This window comes from Cynocephalus volans, chromosome 3 (assembly GCF_027409185.1).
Source record: "Cynocephalus volans isolate mCynVol1 chromosome 3, mCynVol1.pri, whole genome shotgun sequence".
In the NCBI taxonomy this organism is placed as follows: domain Eukaryota; kingdom Metazoa; phylum Chordata; class Mammalia; order Dermoptera; family Cynocephalidae; genus Cynocephalus; species Cynocephalus volans.
Genome location: NC_084462.1, coordinates 140,982,157 through 141,008,582, shown reverse-complemented (window position 1 = coordinate 141,008,582; position 26,426 = coordinate 140,982,157). Strand labels below are relative to the sequence as shown.

At 32.8% G+C, this 26,426-nt stretch overlaps 1 protein-coding gene across 4 annotated transcripts in view; it reads right to left on the bottom strand.

Moving 5' to 3' along the window:
* Positions 1-26,426, bottom strand: part of KIAA0586 (KIAA0586 ortholog) — a 120,709-nt gene that overhangs the window by 65,865 nt on the left and 28,418 nt on the right. For all 4 annotated transcript variants that reach the window (XM_063088475.1, XM_063088476.1, XM_063088477.1 and 1 more), the window contains 12 exons: positions 21,960-22,187; positions 19,987-20,161; positions 17,426-17,620; positions 16,026-16,213; positions 13,839-13,961; positions 12,404-12,484; positions 9,890-10,083; positions 8,394-8,512; positions 4,072-4,271; positions 1,498-1,657; positions 792-1,014; positions 12-265 (listed from right to left, as the gene is read on the bottom strand). In XM_063088475.1, the coding sequence (XP_062944545.1) occupies positions 12-265; positions 792-1,014; positions 1,498-1,657; positions 4,072-4,271; positions 8,394-8,512; positions 9,890-10,083; positions 12,404-12,484; positions 13,839-13,961; positions 16,026-16,213; positions 17,426-17,620; positions 19,987-20,161; positions 21,960-22,187 (2,140 nt within the window). The remainder of the gene's footprint in view (positions 1-11; positions 266-791; positions 1,015-1,497; positions 1,658-4,071; positions 4,272-8,393; positions 8,513-9,889; positions 10,084-12,403; positions 12,485-13,838; positions 13,962-16,025; positions 16,214-17,425; positions 17,621-19,986; positions 20,162-21,959; positions 22,188-26,426) is intronic.

Below are 26,426 nucleotides of genomic sequence, written 5' to 3'. Positions count from 1 at the left end.
AGTTAACTTACTTTTGGGAACCCATTTTTGACCACAGCTAAATAAAATCTCTCCTTCAGATATGGGTTTATCTAAAGTTTCAGCTTCAGTGACAGTACTGCTCAAGGTGCTCTCCAGTGTTGATGAGTTAGAACTTGGCATATGTAAGGGGGAAGGGGTCTTAGTGCTGGCAGGAAATGGCATAACAGGAACCAGCTCTGGAGGTGCAGGCTGAGCTGGGAAAACCACACTTTCAGGTTCTTCATCCTTAGCCACAGACATTACACTAAGAAGATAAAGACATTTTGAACTTATTAGGTCACTGAAGGACTATATTCATTTTGATATAAAAAACAGATTCCAAGGTACTATGTCTCCTTGAGCAAACTTGTTGTACAATCTACCCTACTGTAATTAACTAAAAAGATTTATTTTTCTGAAATTGTTTTCCTGCTTTAATCGTAGACCATCTTGAAAGCTCTTCCAGCCATTAAAATAAATCTACACAGGGATATATAGTAATATAAAAGTTAACTGATGATAATAAATGATGATTCACACTGGGGAGAAATCATTTTCTATTTTACTAACAATATGATATATCACTTTATTTTAATCTGTTTCAAACCTTTTAGGAAAGAGGTGAAGGTATAAATAAATCTGATAAAAATTTTTAAAAACTTAAATATATGAAACCTCTAAGTTATAAAGAAGTTTGTGCTTTATTAAGCTTTGTTTATCATTTTTATGTTTTCAATGGGACACATAAGTTGGAATTTACAGTTATTAAAAGTGAATATGTTCTCATTTACATAGCTCTTGGATGAAGACATTCTTCTTGAAGAGAGCTAGGATTCTCTTCTTCCAGCGGCAGGTCTCCATCACCCCATGGCTTGGGAAGCTCTGGGCTGGATATCTTCAATTTATCAATGGAAATCTCTGACAAAGTTGGGGTAAAAGCTGCTGCCGGAGGAGGGGTAGCAACAGGGGTGACTGTTGGAGTATTAACAAGCATGATGGGAGGCATATCATTTCCTAAAAATTTTTTTAAGAAAGAAGATAAAAGTCAGTAAACAACATCATAGGAAGGCAAGCTATGTTGCTTCAGACATCCTTTAACATTTTGGCATAAAAATAATGGCAATAATAATTAATAATAATGATGATGATGGTGGTGGTGGCCATTAACAGAAAAATTCCTAAATTAATTTAGTAAAGTATAAGAAAATAACCTTGAAAGGATTTCACTTTTAATACCACCGTATACATAAAGTAGTTTAAGCATCTATGAGATTACACACTTTAAGACGTGGCAACCAATTCCTTAGTTTCCTTGCAGGAAAAATTGATTAACTAAAACCTAGTAAGCAGACAAATGTGTGTGTGTGTGTGTATATATATATATCTTTTTTTTTACAAATATATTTATATTAATTTATAAAGCATCTTATAAAAAATCATGGAATTTTATTTAATAGTTGTTAAAATTAGAACTAAGTTACAGAAATAAGTTTCTACCTTTTTCAGCAACTATTTCTTTCACAGGAAAAGCCACATCGTGATATGAATCACAGGGAGAAGAATCTGGAGTTTTTACCAACACACATTCCTCAGGAGGTGATGAAGGTGAGCAAGGAGGAGTAGGCTGTGGGGTAGCCATGGGGGTACACACTCTTGCCTAAAATAAATTAATAAAACAAGATAAATGGTGCTTATAATCACCCAAATAAAAGTAATTTGAAGCAATAATATGAGCTCATTCATACCTGGCATATAATTTAAATGAACAGGTGGGAAAAAAAGAACCTTAAGTTCGCTGGCTCTTGAACTCCTGAACTGTTAATCTAAGATTGGCCTGCAGAAAGCCTCAGGCAATTGAAATCATTCTGCCTCTGAATAGGTCCCAAAGAAATCTAAAGCACCCTCTTTTAATGTATAGAGGAAGATTAAACAGATGCAGCTAAAGATCAAATCCAGTTACAAACTTGATGGGATAGGCTACACAATAGAAAAGAAGCAGTATGATTGATTGACAAGACATCAAAAAAAAAATTCAGCCGTTTAGCACAAAAGAACAGAGCATATAAAAAGCAAGGAAAGGATAAGAAAAAGTGAGGTGAGGGGTAGGAAAAGATGAACACAATAAATAGGGAGATGGAAAGTACTGTGGAAGGAAAAAGTGAACGTTTCAATATTAATTTGTTGAATAGGTAACCATTCAAATGGTTCAAAATTCAAAAGGTACAAAAGGATGATAGTGAACATTAAGTCTCTCCTTCTATCCATGTCCTTTCTTCCTAGTTCCCTTCCTTGGAGTTAAATAAATCTTGACTTAAGTCATTTTTATGTATGTACATTTATTTATGGAATAAATTCCCAAAAGTGGGACTGCTCAGTTAAAGAGCTAATTATGTTTTTAATTTGAATAGATATTGCCAAATTTCTCTCTACTGTACTATTTTACACTACCACCAGAAGGTATGAGAATGCCCATTTCTTCAATGTTTACTAAACCATAGCATTATTAAACTTTTAGAGTTTTGCCAATCTAAACAGTAAAAATAGAATTTCAGTAAATATTTTTCTTATTATCAGTGAGGCTGACCATCTTTTTACATGTGTATGGGTGATTTGTATTTGTTTCCTGTGTGTGAACTGTCTGGTCACACTTTGCCCATTTTAAAAACATATTATTTGTCTTTTTCTTCTCACTCTAAAAAATCTATATATTCTGTGTTATGAGTTGCAAATTAATATGCAATTTAAAACCATGAGGCATATTAGAAATTCTAAAGCATTGCTTAATAATTAGCATATTCTTAACCTTCATTTTAAAATGAAATAAATATACTACATTTTTTTCTTCTTGACTGCATAAACCTTTAGCATAGAAGCATTGTTTTCAAATACAATGTTACTGGCTGATCATCATGAGAGGATTTAAAGGTATTCTTCTAGTATGGATAATGGATAATTATGATGATAAACTATTAGTTACTGAGTATTTTCCAAGTTCTACGCACTAAATTAAGCTCTTATCATATATAATTTCGTTCAATGTTCCACAAAATCATATATGATGATTAAGACACAGTATCATAAAGACGTCAATCCTTCCCAAATTAAACCAATCAAAATGGGATTAATTCCAATAAAAATCTGAACAAGATTTCTTTATGAAACTTAAAAACTAATTTTGAATTATATTTGGAAGATCAATGTATAAGAGGTCTCCTTTCTCTGCATCCTCACCAGCATTTGTTACTTTCTGTCTTGTTGATAACAGCCGTTCTAACTAGGGTAACATGATATCTCATTGTGATTTTAATTTACATTTCCCTGATGTTTAGTGATGTTGAGCATTTTTCTATGTGCTTGTTGGCCATTTATATATCTTGTTTTGAGAAGTATCTGTTCAGGTCCTTTGCTCATTTTTTAAATTGGATTATTTGGTTTTTTTCTGTTGTGGTGTTTGAGTTCTTTACATATTCTGGCTATCAGTCACTTGTCTGATGGAAACACTTTCCCTTGCAAACACTTTCTCCCATTTTGTAGGTTGCTTCTTCACTTTGCTGTGCAGAAGCTTTTCAGTTTGATAGTCCCATTTATGTACTTTTGCTTTAGTAGTCTCTGCCTTTGCAGTCTTGCTCAATAAAGTACTGTGTTATATTCTATATTACTAACATATAAATGTTAAATTTGGAAGGTATGATATGGTATTTTGATTACGTAAGAAAGTATCTTGTTGTTAGGAGATACTGCTGATGCTTCTGAGGTAAAGTACTATGATGTCTGTAACTTTCAAATAGTTTTTAAAGGATATATAACATATGGCACATATAAAGACGGATTTTGAAAATGTGTATACAGCTTTTCATTGAATCATATTTTTAACTTTTCTATAAATTTTAAAGTTTTTAAAATAAAATGCTGGGAGAAATGTTACTTTTATCATAGCAACGAGAAATAAAATTCTATCACAAACCATGATCTTATGACATGCAGTTTAAAATTTATCTATGTCACTGTCCTTTAATAAATGTATCAGAAATTCCCCAGAACTCTAAGTCATGAAAGGAGAGTCACTCCTACCGGCAAGTGTGTTTCATTTGTTGAAACATCTGCAGAAACAATGGTAGCAACAGGATCTGACTTCTTTGCTTCTCTGTCACCCAGCATGACAGCAATGGTCTCAGCAAGAGCTTCATTCACAAAATGGCTAATCAAGTCTGAATTCACAGGAACCCCAGCATCAACAAAAAGCTGGAGGGTACCACCGCTTGTTCCTTCCACTAAAAAAAAAAAGAACTTCAGAATAAGTGAGCAAGAAACATGCTTGCAATCCAAACTTTAATTCTTAAAATTTTAGAGATTCCAATATATATGTATATGGGGGTGGGAGGAGGAATAAAAACTCAAACATATCTACTTATTATAAAAGAGACTAAGATGAGAACTTATATAATAAACATTCTCTCTAGGCAAACCAAAAGGGGGAGGAAAACACACAGATGAAAATTTAGTTATATGTCCTCTTCCCTATCACTACAGAATTTAGTGATTAAAAAGGACTTGCATCCATATTAAATGTCATCATCTGAAAACAATCCACATTTCCAAAAGTAGGGCAACAGGAAACCCTGTGATATATCTTGACCAAAACACAAGGATGCAATAAGTATGAAGGCAAATTTTCCTTCCTCCTAGTTTCACGTACATCAGTTATTAATATTACAGGGTATTCTTCCTCAAAACTCTACAGCAGTTCATGTGCTTGTTATCAGACACTCTACAGGTAGGCAACCATGGCAGAAATATCCAGAATTCCCTAAAAAGTGGGTACCAGTGTCTTGGGGTCACTTGTTGAGGGGTAAGTAATAGCAAATTACTCTGGAGTGACCGTGACAGAGATTATCGAAATCCCAAATTTACGTTTGACAATATATGTCAATACATCTCCTTTTTAGTTTCCATAATTCATTGCTTTGGCATGACCAAAAATCAGAACTTTTCTCCTATGAAGTCCAAAAGTCCTATCCAGACATTGGGAAAACAGAAGCAAACACACATGTTTTGACAGAGAACAGAATAGGGCCTAAATATCCAATTTGGAAATTTTAAGATTCTTATCTGGGAAAACATCAATTTTCCTGTAACTTTGTTGGTCATTTTTTCCTCCCTTCAAAAAATGAGATGAAAAAAAACCTGGGTGGTAGCAGTGGAAGGAAGCATAAGAGCTATACTAAATAGGAAGAATTAACCAAATAAAACAATAAACTATATGGAGCTAGTTGTAGGCTGTAGCTGAGTAGGGACTGAAGGAGAGCAAAGAAAAGAAAATAGAACAAACAAAACCTCCAAGGCTTTGGAGATTGGGTGCTGTGAAAATTGTGATATCATTAACAGAAATAGAAAACAAAGGAAGAGCACCAGGACGGGCAGAAAAACTAGATATATTTTGCACATGCTAAGTTTGGGACTCCAGTGGAGCATCAAGTAGAATATTCACTAACAGGCAGAACTTACTCAAAGTGCAGCCTAGATGCATGCCTTAGGGGTCATCAACTGACACAATATAACTAATGGAAAGAGGAAATGGGAAAAACAGAAAAGAGGTTAGGGCATAGAAACTTGGGAAATAGTTTTAATCAAGTAGCAGAAAATAAAAATGAGGAAATGAAGGTCTTCAAGAAGTTAAAAAAGATAAAAGGAAAAACAACGGAATGAAATCTAAGAAGCCAAAACCAGTCGAACATTTTAAGAATTAGAGCTGGTCAATAGTGCCCATGCTAGAGCCATCTAGCAGAATAAGGATTTGACAAAGGGCAGCATCTTTGACAACCAAATGCTCTGAGAAAGGAGTCTCATGATGGGGAGGGCAGAAAGCCAACCCATGAGGACTAAAGAGAAAGTGGGCAAATGGAAGAGAAAGAGAAAATAAAAGCAGTAAATATGACTGCTGATACTTAGGATTTGGGCAGTGAAAGGACAGTCTATGAAGGAGGAAGAATGGGTTATTCTGCTACTGGAAAGAAGGGAAAAATGGAGGTAATGATACATAGAAATGTGGGGGGGAAAAGAATAAATTTTGAGAACTTACACTATCCAATTTCAAGACTTATTATTAAATTATAATAATCAAGAAGTGTGGTACTAGTGTAAAAATAGATTTGCAGATCAGTGGGACAGGACAGAAAGTCCAGAAACAGATCCACACATACTTGTATACAGCCAGTTGATATTCAACAAAGGCATCAAGGTATTTCAATGGAGAAAGGATAATCTTTTTAACAAATAGTGTTAGAACAACTATATATTTATATGCAAAAAAAAATTTTTTTTAACCCTTACTCCAACTATATATAAAATTTAACTCAAAATATACCATAGACCTAAATGTATAATCTAAAACCACACATCTTCTAGAAGAAAACAGGAGAAAATCTTAATGATCTTGGGTTAGGCAAAGATTTCTTAAATAGTATTCTAAAAAAACCCCACAAACTGTAAAAGAAAAACTGATAAATTAGACTTCTGGTCTTTTGGTCTTCAAAAGATAATGTTGAGAAAACAAAAAGGCAAGACACAAACCAGAATATGTTTACAAAAAATATATCCAACGAAGTACCTGTATCTAGAACAGTTAAAAAAAAACTTTATGACTCAGTAATATGAAGACTCAAACCCCAATTTAAAAATGGGCAAAAGATTTGAAAAGATACTTCACTAAAGTAAATAAGGCAAATAAGCACATGAAAAGCTGCGCAAAATCATGAGTCATTATCACTAATTACAGTTGACCCTTGAACAATACAGAGGTTAGGGGCACTGCCCACCCCTCAACCCCCACGTAGTCGAAAATCCATGTATAACTTTTGACTCCCCAAAACTTAACTACTAATAGCCTGTTGTTGACCAGAAGCCTTAGCAATAATATAGTCAATTAACACATATTTTGTATGTTATATATATTATATACTGTATTCTTTCAATAAAGAAAGCTAGAGAAAAGAAAATGTTATTAAGTAAATTATATGGAAGAGGAATTACATTTACAGTACTGTATGTATATTTATTGGAAAAAATCTGCATATAAGTGGACCCATGCAATTCAAACCTGTGTTTTTCAAGGGGCAACTGTATACTACTCATTCATTAGCATAATTAGGGAAATGTAAATAAAAACCACAATGAGATAGCTCCACATATGTACAGAATGACTAGAATTAAAAACACTGACAACACCAAGTGTAGGTGAGGATATGAAGTAGAGGGAACTCTCATACACTGCTGGCCGGAATGCAAAATAGTACACTCATTTTGGAAAACATTTAGCAGTTTCTTCTAAAGTTAAACGTTTACTTACTATATGACCAAGAGAAACTAAAAGATGTTTCTATACAAAGATTTGTTTGCAAATGTTCATAGCAGCTTTATTCATAATAGCCAAAAACTAAAAGACTGTAAATGTCCATCAACTGGTAAATGGATTAACAAATTATGATATATCTATACAGTATAATATTCATACTACTACACGTAACAGCATGATTCCCAAAGCATTATGATAAATAAAGGAAGCGAGCCAACAAAAGACTACATATCGTATGATTACATATGTATGAAATTGTAGAAAAGGTGAAAATACAGTGATGGAAAACAGATCGGTGGTTGTTAGGAGCCAATGGGCATGAGTGGGGTTAGGAATTGACTGGAAATGGCATAAGGGAACTTTCGGGGACGATGGAAATGTGTTTCCATATCATGATTGTATGGCTAATGCATAGCTAAGCGTATTGATCAAAACTTGTCAAACAGTACACTTAGAATTGGTGAATTTTATTGCAAGCAAATTATATCTCAAAAAAAGCAGGTGGAGAAGGAGGGGACGGAGGAAGAGGAGGAATAGAAGAAGAAGAATGAGGAAGAGAAGGGGGACGAGAGTGGAAGGGATAAGAATGGCATGGGCTCCATAAAGAAAAAGGCTCATTTAACTATTCGATGAACACTTAAAGACTTACTAGGTGTCAGTCAAGAGCCAGGCGCTAATGGAGAAACATGCTTCATCCTGAGTAATTTACAGTCAAGTGAGTGAGACAGGTATGTAAACTAACCATAATATAATCTGATAATTAATATAACAGAAATATATACAAAGTACTATGGGACTGACAGAGAGATTTGGGGTGGGAGGGATGAAGAGTGGCTTAATAATCTGAAAGCTGCAATATGAAATGAGGGGGTGAGGGAAAACAGACATTCACTACAGAGAAGTACTGGAACATGAGATACGAAGTAAAAGCTTATTTTTTGTCAGATGAGGACTTACTTGGCCTCTGGAATATGTAAATCCACAATGAACTAAAGGTTTTGTCTTCTAATAACAACAACAAAAAAGATGACATTTCACTTACCAATGTCAGAAGTTAAGGGTTCACTTGCCTCACTGAGTGAAACACTGACATCAGGTACAGACTGTTGCCGAATTGGAAGGAGCCCAGAAATAATTCTTGACATTATTTCTTGTTCTACCCTGGGGAGGATAAAAGTTAAGAACTCCTAAATTTGAGTGAAATGTGTACAATGTTAAACATACTTAAAAATAATCTTTACCCTTGGGTACAAACTTTTACATGTGAAACAATCATTCTGAAAGTTAAATCTGGAAAGGAGGAAAAAAAGTATCTTCTAACAAGATAAACCATATGAAACAGAATCTAAATCAAATTAAAATCTTTCAGATTAGTCTAATGAGAAGGTTAACATAACTCCTAAATTCAGAATAAGATTTGGGTCAGTAATTATCTGGCACATCACGTACCTAAAATGTTTGATTCCTACTATGAGAGCACACATAGAAAACCATATAAGATCAAAGCTAGAAAAGATGTTGAGATGCCCTCTCTTCAAGGAAATAAATATATAGGCTGTGATACAGGGCAGTTTTCCTCTTAAGAAGGAAAGAAAAAGTTCGTTTCCAAGGTCATTTTCAGGAAGGGGAAGAAGAGGAAGGGAACAAGGAAGGGGAATAGAAGACTTCTGGTACATTTCCTTAGAGCTACTACTAATAGAGTTCTTAAAAATTATTATTATATAAATAATAGATATACATTATAGAAAACTCAGAAAATATATGGTTTTTTTAAAAATTGATAAGGCTCACCCAAAATCCTACATTTAGGGATGAACAGTTAACAATTGGTATATATGTTTTTCAATCTTTTGTTATATGCACATTTATTTTTGAGTAAGGTCTTGTAAACTGGGGTTACATTATTACTATCCTGCTTCCTTTATACACAAGTATGTTATCAATATTTTTCAACATCACTAAATATTCTTCTTAACCTAATTTTAATACTATATTAGTATTCAGTTTCGTTTATTTTATAACTTCCTTAAGGCATCTTACAAGTAAAAATAAGGATGATAACAGAGTTCATTTCATATTTGTAACAATATATAATGACATACTACAATTATTATTGGAATATGTGAAAACAATTACCTTTTACAACTTATTGTAAATATGTAACAAACTTAGAATAGTGCCTTCTTTGTAGTGCTAGATACTATACTCATATGGCCTAGTAGCAGAACTATAATTACTTACTTAGGATAAATTTCTGGGAGTGAATCACTGGATTAAATAAGTTGTACATTTTTAAGGCTTTTGTTACTTAGTAATAGTCTCTTTGCCATAGTAGACAGCCTAAGTACAAAAATACAAGGACAGAAACAATACTTCTAACAATTAGTTAAGCCCTCAGCATTACATCAAATAGTTTCCAGTGACTACAGGAAAGGAAAAGTTTAATAAACAAAAGAAGATTTTCAACCAAAATTTAACACTTTGCATTTATATTTGCTACTATGATTCTAATTCATACCAATACCATTGTAAACTCACCACTGAATTAAGCTATTTTCCAATGTTTCTTTTCTCTCAATTACTTTATCCAGAATATCAGCAGTGGGCTGTAAAGTAGAAGCAACTGGTGGAAATGCAGGACCATTATATTTTGTAGAAACAACTTTAACACTTCTGTTAAACTCCAGAATTGGTTCAGAGTATTCTGGAATCTCATCCCTTTTTTCCTCTTCCTGGTATTAATAAAAACAGAACTATTACATTCACGTATCTGTTTAACATTTACTGAGTGCCAGCTATAGGCAGAGAAATTAGCTTAGGTGAATTAACCAATGCTTCTAAATTAACCAACAGCATTTCTAATTAGGTGGTATTGCACTAGTTATAACATATATCGTAGTCATACATATCACATTGAAGAAACCTTAATTACACAATTAGTTTGTCTTTTTAAAACCTAATATTCATTTTATACAAGCATAAAACAAACTTCATTATTCCTGCACAAAACATTAACATTTCCCTCTAGAAATGTATAAACTATGTTATTATCATTAAAAAACTGATGCTTCCAAATATCACGGCTCATGCAGAACCTATAATTCACATTTAATTATGCAGTTAGGTCATCTTACACAGTATTTCCATCATTATCTCATGATCAAAAGAATTATTTCTGGAAACTTTAAACTTTTTATTATGAAAAATGGTATATGTGTTTAAAAGTAAATAAAACAGTGCCCATATACTATAGCTGTTGTATATAAATAACATGAATCACATTTATCTGTTCTCCAGCTTCAACAATTATCAACTCATGGTCAACCTTATGTTATCAAGACTAATCCCCCCATCCACTTTCCCCTTCACACATCATTTTGAAGCAAACCACAGATATCCTTTTATCTATAAATAATTCAATACCTATCTCAAAAGGTTCAGTCTCTAAATATTATAATACAATAATATTATTCCATCAAAAAATGAGAGCTAGGTTAGGAACATTTGTCTTTGAACTTCAAATCCTTTGCTATTTCTGTACTTGTTTCTTTTACCTGTACATTGAATAAACAGTTATCAATTATCTTGGCTAGGCATTAGGAATACAAAGATAAACATAATTCCTGCCTTCGAAACACTCATGTGGCACTCACATTAGAAGATATACCTGTAAGCAAATAACATTAATATACTGCAGACCTCTGCATATCCATTCTAAAATAGGATTTCATTTTATGATTAACAAAACTAGTCTTAGCTCTGAAAATCAAAAAAATATAAACAAATGTCTTCTTTAAAGTCTACTGAATATTCAAATAGTTTATATGTTCTGTGATCTTTTCTCCCACCCTTTATATTTTACTTCCTCCTATTTTTTCTCTCCTTCCACTTTACTATTTCTACTATTTCTATAACTCTTCCTTCCATATGGGATCTTCCCTTGAATTTTAGACTCCTCACAACTTTTTTTTTTAATATACCCTAACCTTGCCACTAATCCAGAAATCAAAAGAGATAAATGTAATACAATTAAGAAAGGACAGATTAGAGGGAGGGAAGCTGAAGGAAACAGCAAGAAAGAAGAAAGTAGTAGGCAGGAGAGACAAGATCTGGGTGGGAAACACCAGTCATTAAGTTTCATGAAGGCAGATAGGTAATACTGATGAAGACAACACACATTATAGAATAACAACTTTACAATTTTTTAAAGTAAAAGTATACAGTACTCCCCCTTTATCTGTCGGGGATATGTTCCAAGACCCCCAGTGGATGTCTGAAACTGCAGATAGTACCAAAATCAATTGCCATCAATCAGAACACAATTCTGTTTATATCTTCCACCCACAAGTTTAAGGCCTTTTCCAACTTCACTAAGCAATACCATGCACTGTGACTGTAGTAACTTTTGCAGTTTGAGGTGCAACAGCAAAACTAACACAGATTTCTTTTTCCTTCTTAAGAATTTCAGAGATAGAAGATTCATTCTTACTGTAGATCTTAGCAACTTCAACATACAATTTTTTTCTTTCCTTATTAAGTCAAGAACTTTCACCTTTTCACTTAAAGGAGGAAGCACTTTATGACTTCTGTTTGGCATATCAGTATAGCCAGCATCACTACTCTTGCACTTTGGGGTCATTATCAAATCAAATAAGGGTTACCTGAACACAAGCACTGTGATACCACGATAGTCACATGATAACTGAGAAGGCTATTGAGTAAGTAATGGGCACGTAGCATCTACAGTGTGGATCTCCTAGATGAAGGGATGATCCATATCCCAGGCTGGACTGAGTGGGACAGTGTACTCAGATTGGCATGCAACTTAAAACTTATGAATTGTTTATTTCTAGAATTTCCATTTAATCTTTTCTGATCATGGTTGACTGGAGGTAACTGAAACTGCAAATAAGGGGGGGACTACTGTATTTAACTCAAAAGCAAAAGTTTCTCAAAGTACTGTAATGCAATATTAATAGTCAAAAAATATTCAACCACCTGGAGAAATACTGGTAGAAAAATAGTTTCTCATGCTTCCTAAGCTTTGTTTACCTGTATGACATCGATTACTTCATCGAAGTTATTTCCTGGAAACTTCCCCTCTTCTTCATCTACCTCCATAAATTCTGGAGTCTAAGAAAGCATTTTCAGAAGGTTTTTGTTGTGCATAATGTTTTTAAAATTTTTACATAATTTTTCATAATTCTACCTATAGCATAAACTTGTAAATACATGGCCCCATTTTTTATTTTAATATCCTATTCAGAACTGATTTAATTAGTAAATGAAATGCAAGCTAGTCCCCAAATCAGTAGGTCACTATTCAACAACTATAAAAAATTAAATATTAGTTTCTCTGTCAAGGACTCCCTCAAAAATGCAACTTCAGTCAATTGATCAACAGGTTGATATGATTATGATTTCTCTCTTAGAGTTAAAAGTGTTTATATATATAGATAACTAATTACACACATATACAAACTTACAAAAAGACAGATACAGAATCAAATAATTTGTTTAGTTTTAGAAAAATAAACAAACTAGCCGTTTTACAAATTCAACCTCTAGGCCTCATTATATAAAATCTTTTCACTAAAAACCATAATAGCCTCTTACTGAGAGTAGAATGATGAACAGTCCAAAAGTTTATTATTTGTTATCATACATGTTTCAAAAATCTTCAAGTAAAAAAAAATTACTGATAAAAAAATTAAATAAGGCACAAATGCCATTTAGGGTCAATTCTATTTTATTATTTGTGATCGTGAGAGATTGTTGGTGTTCTCTCTCTCTTTAAAACTGTACCCTTCATAACCAAATTTCCTTACAATAGATAAAACCTGGGATAAGCTACAGTGCTATTTGTCTGTGTAGTAGAGTCATAACTCCATTATTCAGAAACAAATAAATACTAGGAAGAAATGCATTATTTTTGCATCAACAGTATGATGACAAAGTAACATCCCAAAATATGAATTCGAATCATCACTATAAAATTCACATTCAGAGGCTGGCTGGTTAGCTCAGTTGATTAGAGTGTGATGTTATAACAACAAAAGTCAAGGGTTCTGATCCCAATACTGGCCAGCTATCAAAACAAAATAATAAAATAAAATAGTAAAATAAAAATTTTAAAAAGTATAATAAAATAAAATAAAATTCACATTCAGGAAATCTGTAATTCCCGTGTAACCAAAAATTCTTCACCAGAGAGAGAGAAATTCTTCACATATGACAGTCTCTCAACTTAAGCTACCAAAAAGTTACACTGATTATCACTTTCTGAATATTTATAAATGTAAGGATCTGAAACAAGCTTTCTTTTCTAAGTTCATAAACAACTTGAAATCCATTCTGAATCCTTTCCTCAAAACCTTCATTATTATAGTAGATTATGATCATAATAGAAGGCTTGGCATGGAATAACATTAGTTAAAATCTATAATAGATATTACTGAAAACGATATGATAAAATTCTGAAATATACCTGTATCCAGGTTTGCAGAGGAGGAGGAGCTGCTTCTTTGGGACTAGGCAGTGGACTAAACAGAGATGGACCAACATCAGTGCTACCATTTGAAATGCTGTCAATATCTACATTGGGTAATACCTAAAATGAAACAGAACATGCAACTTTCTGTTTATCATTTCAACTCAAATCTCTCTCTCTCCTCTCTCTCTCTCTCTCTCTCTGTGTATATGTGTGTGTGTGTGTGTGTGTGTGTGTGTGTGTGTGTGTGTGTGTGTATTTGAGGAGGGTACTTAAGAAAGTTGATGGAAAAATTGAATTAAAAGATAATATTAATACTTCCGCGAACTTTTGAAGACCCTGTATGTGTGTATTGATAACAAAACATGCCCTTTAAGTTTTGATTGTGAAGCCAATAGATAATACATTTCCTGAATTATGAAAACATACTTTATAAAATATAAGAAATAAAGGAGAAAATAAAATCCTACTATCTTAAGATAACTTCATTTCTAGTATTCCCTTGTCTTTTCACTATCCACTTATGCATAGCTAAAATCTAAAATAGTTTTCATACCCGACTTTTCACTGTTTTTAGTCATAAACACCTTACCTTGCTTCTGTATAGACTTCATAATTATATTTTTAGATGACTATATAATATGTCAACAAATATACATGCCTTAATTATTTAATTATGTTCCTATTGGTAAACATTTAGGATAGTTCCAATTTTTCCACTATTACATAAATATATCACACACACACAAAAAAAACCTCCTTCTTATATACAGAATTTTCTTCCTAAATTTTGAATTATTTCATTATGCTAGATAGCCAGGTATTAGATTAGCCTTTTGGGCCACAGAGCATGAATATTTAAGATTCTTGGTAATTACTGGCAAAATGCAATCTAAACAACCTCTATTTACATCATCAAAAACATAATTAATTCAAGTTTTACACAACCCTCATCAAAGCTAAATAATATGAGTGTTTCATCAATAACAGTTTTTAAATAGAGGTATGTTATTATTTTAATTTGCATTATCTTAGTTACTAGCAAAATTTAAATTATTCTACTTGCTTGCTGATAAACTATTTCCTCTTTCGTAGAGTCTTCTTGATGTCCTTTGGTTATTTCTGGATTGATTGTTTTCTTATTAATTCATGGCAGTTCTTATATTTAAAAATTAATCCTTTACTAGCATCTTCCTATCATATTTTCTCACTACTGTTTTCCTTTTTACTTAGGATTTTTTTTACATATGAAAGCTTTCAATTATATAAATTAAAATCTATTTTTCTATCATATGTAAGTTTTCTTCTCTTATATCTAGACTTAGCTTCAGTTTTGATAAAAATTCTATACAATTATCTTCTAATTTCTCTATGTTTTTATATTTTGTAGTTATACTTTGGCCTATTGCCCATTTGGAACTCATTTGCAATACAGTAGTAGTTTAGAGTCTAAAATTGATCTTTTTTCCACATTCCTAAACAATTATAACATAAATTATTTCATTTACAAGAATTTTATTTCCCATGGACTTATGAAGTCTCATCATATTACATTCTTTTTAAATAACCAAGTCTCATCATATTACATTCTTTTTAAATAACCAATTACATTCTTTTTAAATTTCTGAAGCACTCTGTTATACTGGATCAGTACCAAAACCCTTTAACTTTTCTAAACCCTTTGTTCTTTCAGATATCAAAATGATCCTAAAGTTCAAGATTAAAAGAAAATAATCTCATGGTTATTTATTTTTTTTTATTAGAATTTCACCAAAATCATACATTAACTTGGGAAGAACTGAAAACCTAAATATTTAGCCTTTGCATATGAAAATAAGCTCTCCCTGAATTCATTTAAGTCTTCTTATATATGTCCATGTAAAGTTTGAAGTACTAATTATATAAGTCACACACATTAACTCTTTTTAAGTTAATTATAATATACTGTTCAATTTTTCCTTCTGGAATAACAGTGAGTCATCTGGATAGGAGTCACTGGCCTAGAACAGTAGCTTAAATCATACAGAAGAGGATAGAGACATCACATTAGTACCACAGTTTCAAAGAATATGGGAGCCATAATGAAAGCAAAGTTTTCATGAAACAATGTAATGGATTTTAGGTACTAATGTTAAGCCAAAGATATTTTTCCTTAGAATTTTCTGCTCCTGCACCCTGGCATACCTGAACAGTAAGCTGAGGAGGATCTTTTTTTTCTGACTTCATTTCTACAACTGCTATGTTAGGTTTCTTTACTCCAGTTTCTATTTTTCGAGATGATGGAGGAACAGAAGTAGTCACGGTTACAGAATGCGGCTTGTTGACGATTACTCCAGCAGGTGGCATAGAATCACTATCACTTTGGGTCTGTCCTAAGAAGTTAAGAGGCGAAAATGAGTCAACTATTTCAGAAATACAGGGGAAAATCTAATACACTACCTGGATCTTTGTGGCTGTATTCTCATATGAGAGGAAAGCAGTATCTGACTATCACCTTTCCTTCCATCATCACCACTGTCAATCCTTGTAGCAGCAACACTAAACACTTCACATACACTATCTAATTTAATCCTCAAAGTAAAGGCTATGAGGTACTAATATTATCCACATTTTAAAACATGTCAAAACTTGTTAGGTTTCACTTCAAAAGTCCTACTTGTTTTCTACATTTCAAAGTGCAGTACAGTGTACTTGTTAAAAGCAACAGATGCTAAAGCCAGCCTGCCTAGGTTTGAATCCCAGCTCTACTCCAGCTGTGTGGCCTTTGACAGATTACTTAATCTCTTTGTGCCTTAGTTTCTTTATTTATAGAATTTTATATTATCAGGTGATTTGTAGGGTCAATTAAATGAGTGAATATATATAAAATTCTTAGAAATGTACCTGGCACACAGTAAGAACTTTAAAAGTGTCATCTATTATATTACTAGAAGGCAAGTTTGAACAGATGCTAGCTACCAAGCTGACATGCCATTTGTCCATAATATCGAAATTTTAAAATTCTTTTATGTTAAAAAATATTCATATTTAAATTATTTAACAAAATTAAGAAAGAACAACAAAGACACTGAAAGAAAAAAGGAGCTAATTAGATTTGAAGAGCTGGTGTGAGGACAAAAGTGATTTGTTCAATTTTTAACATGATGACTCTTAGAGACCTAAAATAAGTAAATAACTAACTACTGCCTTACAATACACAATCATACAACTTTTTCTTATCATAGTCTTGTTGAAAATTACATAAAAGTGCTACAAAGTACTTCCCCTAAAGCATGACAATATTAACAAGCTAATCAAACTTCCTGAATTCTTTATGAATATCCATGACATGTCTAAACTTCTTAAGATTTCATTCCATCTACAGCAAAATAATAAGAATGTTTCCTGTGAGTAAAACTATAGCAGAAGCCCATCATTTCAGAGATTGCTATTAAACAGCTTAAGATTCATTCTGAGGCCCTCCCCACAAATATAACAATACCCACAGGAACAGTTAGGTGAGTACCATGTCAGTACCATTTTGTGAGTTCAGCTACTATTGACAAAAATTTAAAATTCACCCCACATATTTTGTTGGTTCTTACCTAAAAGAATTGCCATAGGAATTAGATGACCTTCCAGTGTACCTGAAAGAGTAGGCATTTCTCTGCTTGGGCTGAACAAATATTGCTGCTCACCATGAGGTAGTGTAGCAATAGACTGTTGCATTTTAGAATTCATCTTCATAGGTTTTGTTGCATAAAAGTCAGTTTGTGTTCTTGTTGACTTGACTTTAGTGCCTGTAATAATCATCAATGGCAAATATTTATTTATTTATTTGGGGTTGCAAATATTTTTAAATATTGTTTAAATATCTAGTATCCAGCTATTTAGAAATATAGCAACTCTTTTTCATAGAAAGATCTCATTCTATAAATAATGTGAGAGGGCCCCCAAATAGAAGTGACAAAGAGACCAGAGGTTGGCAAATTTTTCTTAAATGATCATAGTAAATACTTTAGTCTTGTGGAACATGTGGTCTCAGTTGCAACTACTCAGCTTTGCTGTTATATCTTGAAAGCAGCCATGGACAATACATAAATGAATGAGTATGGCTAGGTTCAAATAAAACTTTATTTACAAAAACAGGCAACTCATCTATAGGCCATAGTTTGCCAACCCATGAATAGATGTACAAATTGTAATAGCTACTATGACAGAATAGATACAATAACTACAAAAAAGTGTCAAAGATTCTGAAGAATATTCAGACAGTATGTTTGAACTCATTAAATTTTTTTCCATAGGTACAAAAAAGTTAATAATCATTTTTTGGAATTGAATTTTTTTCATTCTCTCATTATAGCTTTATTCATAACATAACTCTGAATAACCAGTCTTTATCCTTTAAAATTATATACAGATAATCTACTTCTATACCTAATTAGACCTTACAGAAGTTAATACTGTTATACATTTTTTTCTATTCCTATGACATAGATCTATATAGACATTATATCCTAAACTCTTAAAAAACAAAAAATTTGATTATCTGTCTCTGGAGAAGAGGATAAATTTCTATGAAACCCAAAAAAAGTGAAGAAAAGAAAAAAGTAAAAATTTAAAGGAAAAAAGCCTAAAATATTTTCTAAATAATCTCCTGACATTACAACATTACTACAATTTTATTTTTAATATAGGTGGTTTTATGCATCTAGGCTTTTAAATATAGTTTCCTTTTGTTTATGATCCCAGGAAGAAAAATTTATACCATATCTATATTTTTTCATCCTGTTCTCTGACAGTCATTCAGTCTACTGAATAAATACTTTTCTTGAGTGTTTATTTAAAATATATTTGTTCAGCCTTTAATATGTGTTAGGCATATTTTCAGACAGAGGAAGTACAGAGGTAAATAAAGCAACTGTACTCATGGGGCTTACAGTTTAGTAAGGAAAACAATCAATGACAAGTAAAAATAGAACATTAGATAGTGAAAAATGCTATAAAGAGTAAGGCAGAGCAAGGAGATAGAGAGCGATGGGAGATAATTCTTTGGATAGGGTGGTCAGGTTAGACCTCTCCAAGGAGCTAACACCTAAGAGCAGAGATTGAAAGAACTGAGGGCACGATCCATGCAAGTGTTTGAAGGAGGAGCCTCCAGACAGAGGAAATAGCAGGTAGCAAGGCATATGAGCATATGTCCACAGGTCTTCAATCACTTCTACCATTAAAAGGGCTACTGAATAAAGTTATTTCTGGATCTGGAAGTATTTTGAAACCTCAAATTATTTTTTTTGCAAAAACTTTCAAAACCCTAAGTATGAATTAATAGCAAAGCTGCAATAAATAAGAGGAAACATTAAATATCATTCATAAGCTATATGCTTTACTAAAATAACATCAGTAGGATTTCTAGATAACCTAACATTCTATATGATCACTTAACTTACAGAAAGGATAGAGGACTAAAACAACTGCTACTGCTCCAACTTTTAGAAAAGATAAGAAAGGAAAATGGGTTGGTATACACCAGTTATGACATGTTGTCAAAGTATCTTACTGACTACTAAAGTACAAGCTGAGAAACTTCAAAATGCAACCAAAGTCAACAGACTCCACATTTAACAAAGAGGTATGTTTAAATATATCACTGAAATGGTAGATTTGAGTCAAAACACGTAGTGATAAATGAAGATGTTTTTAGTTATATACAAAAGCAACAAAAAGTTTTTCACCTTTGCTACCTAAGGCTTGTTGAAAACAAACTGCAAAAGTGCCCCTAACCACTTTTAACAATAATAAACAACATACGGCTGATCTTTCTCTTCATAAGAACATGATGGGCCCATGTCTTCAAGGAAATGTCTACTTTCCTTAGATTATAATTTAGATTGTTCAAGATTCATTATCTCCTAAATAAAAATTTTATGATGCTTTATTTGAAGATAAATCTAAGCCTACATTTCTTCCAGTTATTCCTATCTTGTGGCTTGATCTTTAAGTTCCGTTCTATTTCTCCCTACCTTATTTTCCATCCCTAAGCATTGTATAGCTTGAACTGTATTTATCAATAATAAATAAAAAACAAACAAAAGGAAACTTTACATATTAAGCTGATAACACACAAAAAATCAGGCTAAACACAAAAAATTGGGTTCCTTACCTTTAACTCGCTCTATTACTTTTGGTCTCTGTGGTTTGGACTTAGGAGATGGAGAATTAAATCTGAGATATGGTTCTTTTTTAAGAGTGCTGCGATGGCCCTGATAAACTGGTTTTCCATAAATTTGTAACATATAATCCTCGTCTTGTATCACTGTGGTTGTTTTAGAAAGCCCCTATGTATACAGAGTTATTCAACTCAACGTGAGAACAGTCATCACACATTTCATTTTTCTAAAGACTCCTTTTGCTAGTGTAAATACTATAATAAGAATTATCAGGTCAGAAAAACCCTCTATTTTAAACAGCCTTTAAATTCTGGATATTGTTTTCAAGCAAGAATTTTAAATGTATGGAATTTAAATATAAAAATTATTCATCTAAGACATATTGTTTCATATTACTAAGTGTATTTTCAGCACGAAAAAGTAGTGTTTAAATACATTTATGTAAGATGTGTAATTTATTATACTCAAGTAGAATAAAAATATAATAAACCTAGTCTATAAATGAATTTGTGCATTCCTGATCCCACCTTCAACCATAATCTAAATGCCACCATAAAGGTAGCATTTATTGAGCATCTAGTAAATGCCAAACACTGTAGATCTTTTCATAATCTGTTCAACAATCCATATTTGGTACTAAGAAAGTCACAGCCTAATTAGAGCAGTCAAAAAAATTCCAAAGTAGTTAGCACTGTGCCTCACATTCACTAGGCATGAAGCCATACATTTGTTAAACTGAAAAATAAGCAAAAAAATATGTATATACATATGAGGGTACTTCAAAAAGATCATGTAAAGGTTCATATTATCTTTCAATTCTATTTTCCCATGAACTTTTTGAAGTATCTTCGTATATACACATATTCAAAGATGAAATACAATTTTGGGTACTGTGAACTAAAGAATCTAGTTTTGGGCTAGATGATCTCTAGATAAACCTGCTATATTACTATGATTCTAAGTGTAAGATCCCAGAAGGAAGAAATATGTGTAGTTGACACTGAAACAACACAAGTTTGAACTGTGAGGGTCCACCTATATGTGGATTTTTTCTATAATATATTAGAAAAATTTTTTGAAACTTGTGACAATATGAAAAAGTTTGCAGATGAATCATGCAGTCTAGAAATATCAAAAACATTGAGAAAGTCAGGTATGTCATGAATATATAAAATATATGTAGATACTAGTCTATATTATCATTTATTATCATAAAACATATACAAATCATAAAAAATTAAAATTTATCAAAACTTAGCACACAAACACTTATGGACCTCACATCGCACCATTTACAGGAGAGAAATGTAAACAAACATAAAAATGCAGTATTAAATTATAACTGAATAAAATTAACTATAGTACATACTGCACTACTGTAATAATTTGGTAGTCACCTCCTGTTGCTATTGCAATAAGCTCAAGTGTTGGGAATAACTTGAGTAACTTCTTAAAATGCCATGTGATGCTGATCATCTCTGTGTGAGCAGTCTGTCTCCCTAGTAAATTGCATATAGCAGTAAAAAGTGATCTGTCATGGTTTCACTTCCTTATGATTTTCTTATTAACATTTTCTTCTCTCTAGCTTACTTTATTTTAAGAACACAGTATGCAATACATGTAACATACAAAATCTGTGCTAATCGACTATTTATGTTATCAGTAAGGCTTAGTAGTTAAGCTTTTAGGGAGTCAAAAGTTATACAGGGATTTTCAACTGTGCAGGGGGTTGCTGCCCCTACCTCCTGCATTATTCAAGGGCCAACTGTATTTTGTGCAGTGGTTTCCACATTATAGATCCAAAATCCTAATTATGAATAGTGTAAAAATAGTTTACGTTTGTATACTCTTTCATATTTTTAATACATCTTCATATTCACTTCATCACTTATATCTAAAGGAAATGATCAATTATAATGCAACATTTATGTCAAAACCAGATAAAAAAAACAGATTAAAATCTTACCTTCTTTCTCTCTTTCTGTAAATTTGAAGCAGGCATGCTCTTCATAGGTGGATTTCTACAATGTTCTTCTATTTGTTTTTGAGAGTTTTTTCTTGAAATTACAGATTTGTTTATAGTTTTTTCTTGTGTGTTCATTTTAATATCTTTACTTGTATATTGAGCTTTTCTGGTCCTTTGGTTCTTCTGATCAAATCTTTTTTGTTCATAATCATTTCTTGCTAGTTCATCCTTAACACAACCAAAATGAAAATTACTTAAAATCTATCCAAATAGTAGCACTTTCACATCAAAGTATTAAAATTTATTTTTTGCTGTTACATAAACAAAGTTTAGCAGTTTTAAATGCTTTAAAAATAAAGGATATTGGTTTACATATAAATAAAAATTCTACGAAAGAATAAACAAAAAACCAAAAAGACGGTATCTTATGGAGTAGGAGGGGTAGGAGGGCAATTTTTCATTATAAACCTTATTACTCTTTTTGATGTTTGAACCATATGAATTTAGGAACTGTTTAAAAAACTAAAAAATAAGTTTCAAAAAAAAGCAAAGAGTTTTGCAATGAAACTCTGAGATAAATATTTATAAATTAAAATTACTTGAAGGTTTAAAGAAACATATTTTACATGGAATTCATTGTAATAGAGTAAAATTTATTGCTAGTTGGCTGCAAGGCCAAACTAGATTACAAATCTTCTGACTCTTAGTTCGGTGCTTTTCTCATACATCCTGTAGTAGCTAAAGTAAATTCTTCATAACTGCATTAGTTATATATTTTTTTATTTTTATTAACTTCTCAATACACATTGTAGTTGATTTTCGTGTCCCTTTAGTTCCTCTTTCCCCCCTCCCTCTCTCCCTTCCCCTCTCATCTACATATCTGTTCACTTGTCTTAACAAGTTCAAGTAATTGTTGTGATTGTTGTGTCTTCTCCCCGCCCCCCCCCCATTTATTTGTTTGTAAATTTATTTATTTATTTTTAGCTCCCACTCTTATAGGAACAGACTCAGCAAGGAAGTACCAAACAGAGGGTTGGAGAGTCAGGAGTTTTTTACACTGGCAGGTCCAGACAAGCTACTGCCTGAAAAATCTGGACCCTCAGCTCAGGTGTCACAAGGTTTTTATAAGCAGACTCTTCCAGGGCTTTTTTACTTTTTTTTTTCTTTTTTTTCTTTTTTCAGCATTCACTAGGCTAGCATATGTGGGCTGTGCAGATAAGCAAGCTTACAGTAGGCAAAAATAGAAGCAGTGATTAATAGCCAGACTAGTGGAGCAAGCAAATACAGTTTCAAGGACAAGATATTACTTCTAGAACAAAGCAGGCTTATGAAAAAGTTATATCAGAACAGTGGAGCAAGCAAATATAGTTTCAAGGACAAAACAGGCTTACAACAAAGTTACTTTTGCATTTTTTCCCAACACCACAAATAAGTGAGAACGTGGTATTTCTCTTTCTGTGCCTGACTTGTTTCACTTAATAAAATTTTTTCTAAGTCCATCCATGTTGCTGTGAATGATAGTATTTCATTCTTTTTTATAGCAGAGCAGCATTCCATTGCAGAGATATACCACAGTTTCCTTGTCCACGCATCTGATGATGGACATTTGGGCTGGTTCCAACTCTTGGGGCTATTGTAAACAGTGCTACAATAAACAAGGGAGTACAGGTATCACTTCAGCATGATGATTTCCATTCCTCTGGGAATATTCCCAGCAGTGGAATAGCTGGGTCATATTGTAGATCTATCTGTAATTGTTTGAGGAACCTCCACACCATTTTCCATAAAGGCTGCACCATTTTGCAGTCCCACCAACAATGTATGGGAGTTCCTTTTTTTCCCTCAAACTCGCTAGCATTTATCATTCTGTCTTTTGGATATTAGCCATCCTAACTAGAGTGAGATGGTATCTCAAAGTGGCTTTGATTTGCATTTGCCAGATGCTGTGTGATGTTGAGCATTTTTTCATATGTCTGTTGGCCATTCGTATATCTTCCTTTAAGAAATGCCTATTCAGCTCCTTTGCCCATTTTTTAATTGGGTTATTTGTTTTTTTGCTGTAAAGTTGTTTGAGTTCCTTGTATATTCTGGATATTAATCCTTTGTCAGATGTATATTTTGCAAATATTTTCTCCCACTCTATTGGTTGTCTTTTCACTCTGTTGATTGTTTTCTTTTGCTGTGCAGAAGCTTTTTCTTTTTTTCTTTTTTAACTTTTATTTTGTCAATATACATTGTGGTTGATTATTGTTGCCCCTTACCAAAACCTCCCTCCCTCCTCCCTCTCCTCCCTCACCCCCAACAATGTCCTTTCTGTTTGCTTGTCGTATCAACTTCAAGTAATTGTGGTTGTTATATCTTTTTCATTTCTAATTTTTGTTATTTGAGTCTTCTCTCTTCTTTTTTTTGTTAGCCATGCTAATGGTTTGTCGATTTTATTTATCTTTTCAAAAAACCAACTTTTTGATTCATTGATCTTTTGAATTGTTTTTTGGTTTTCAATTTCATTCAGTTCTGCTCTGATCTTAATGATTTCTTTCTGTCTGCTAACGTTAGGTTTGGATTGTTCTTGTTTTTCTAGTTCTTTAAGGTGAAGTGTTAGGTTGTTCACTTGCCATCTTTCCATTCTTCTGAAGTGAGCATTTAATGCAATAAATTTCCCCCTCAATACTGCTTTTGCAGTATCCCACAGGTTTTGGTATGATGTATCATTGTTTTCATTAGTTTCAATAAATTTTTTGATTTCCTGCTTGATTTCTTCTTGGACCCATATGTCATTAAGTAGAATGCTGTTTAATTTCCATGTTTGTATAGTTTCCAGAGTTTCATTTGTTATTAATTTCTAGTTTTAATCCATTGTGGTCTGAGAAGATCCATGGGATAATTCCAATTTTTTTGAATTTATTGAGACTTGATTTGTGACCTAATATGTGATCTATCCTGGAGAATGATCCATGTGCTGATGAGAAGAATGAATATTCTGAGGTTGTTGGATGGAATATTCGGTAGATACCTGCCAATTCCAGTTGGTCTAGAGTCTTGTTTAGATCTTCTGTTTCTCTACTGATTCTTTGCCTAGATGATCTGTCTAATATTGACAGTGGGGTGTTCAGGTCCCCTGCTATTATGGTATTAGTGTCTATTTCCTTCTTTAGGTCTAATAGAGTTTGTTTTATAAATCTGGCTGCTCCAACATTGGGTGCGTACATATTTATGATTGTTATGTCTTCTTGATGCATCAGTCCTTTTATCATTAAGTAGGGTCCCTCATTGTCTCTTTTTATGGTTTTTAGTTTAAAGTCTATTTTATCAGATATAAGAATAGCTACTCCAGCTCATTTTTCTTTTCTGTTTGCATGGTAAATCTTTTTCCATCCTTTCACTCTTAGTCTATGTGAATCTTTATGGGTGAGGTGAGTCTCCTGTAGGCAGCATATAGTTGGGTCCTCCTTTTTAATCCAGTCAGCCAGTCTGTGTCTTTTGATTGGGGAATTTAAGCCTTTTACATTAAGAGTTGTTATTGAAAGGTGTTGATTTATTCCTAGCAATTTATTGGTTGTTTGGTTGTCTTAGGTGTCTTTTGTTCCTTGCTTTCTGATTTACTGTTTGGTTTCTGTGTTTGTTGGTTCCTTAGGTTGTAGATAGCGTTTTTGTTTGTTTGTTTTCTCTTCATGAATGCCATTTTTATTATACTAGTGGGTTTTGATTTTTCTAGGGTTTTTATGGCAGTGGTAATTATTTTTCAGGAACCAAACCCAGTACTCTCTTGAGAATTTCTTGTAAGGGTGGTCGTGTGGTAGTGAACTCCTGCAGTTTTTGTTTGTCTGAGAAATATACTATTTGCCCTTCATTTCGGAAGGATAGCCTTGCAGGGTAGAGTATTCTTGGCTGGCAATCTTTGTCTTTTAGTATTTTGAATATATCATCCCATTCCTCTCTAGCTTTTAGGGTTTGTGATGAAAAGTCTGATGTTAGCCTGACTGGGGCTCCCTTATAGGTGATTTGACGCTTCTCTCTTGCAGCTTTTAAGATTCTCTCTTTGTCTCTGAGTTTTGTCAATTTGACTATAACATGTCTTGGAGAGGGCCTTTTTGGGTTGAATATGTTTGGAGATCGTTGAGCTTCCTGGATCTGAAGATCTGTGATTTTTCCTATACCTGGGAAGTTTTCTGCCACTATTTTGTTGAATATGTTTTCAATGCAATCTCCGTTTTCCTCCCCTTCTGGAATACTCATGACTCGGATATTTGAGCGCTTAAGGTTATCTGATATCTCTCTCAGATTTTCTTCAATGTCTTTGATACGTTTTTCTTTTTTTTCTTTTTTTGTCTGCTTGTGTTATTTACAACAGCCCATCTTCAAGTTCAGAAGTTCTCTCTTCAACTTCGACAAGCCTGCTGGTTAAACTCTCCGTTGTGCTTTTTATTTCGCTGAATAACTTCTTCAGTTCAGCAAGTTCTGCTACAT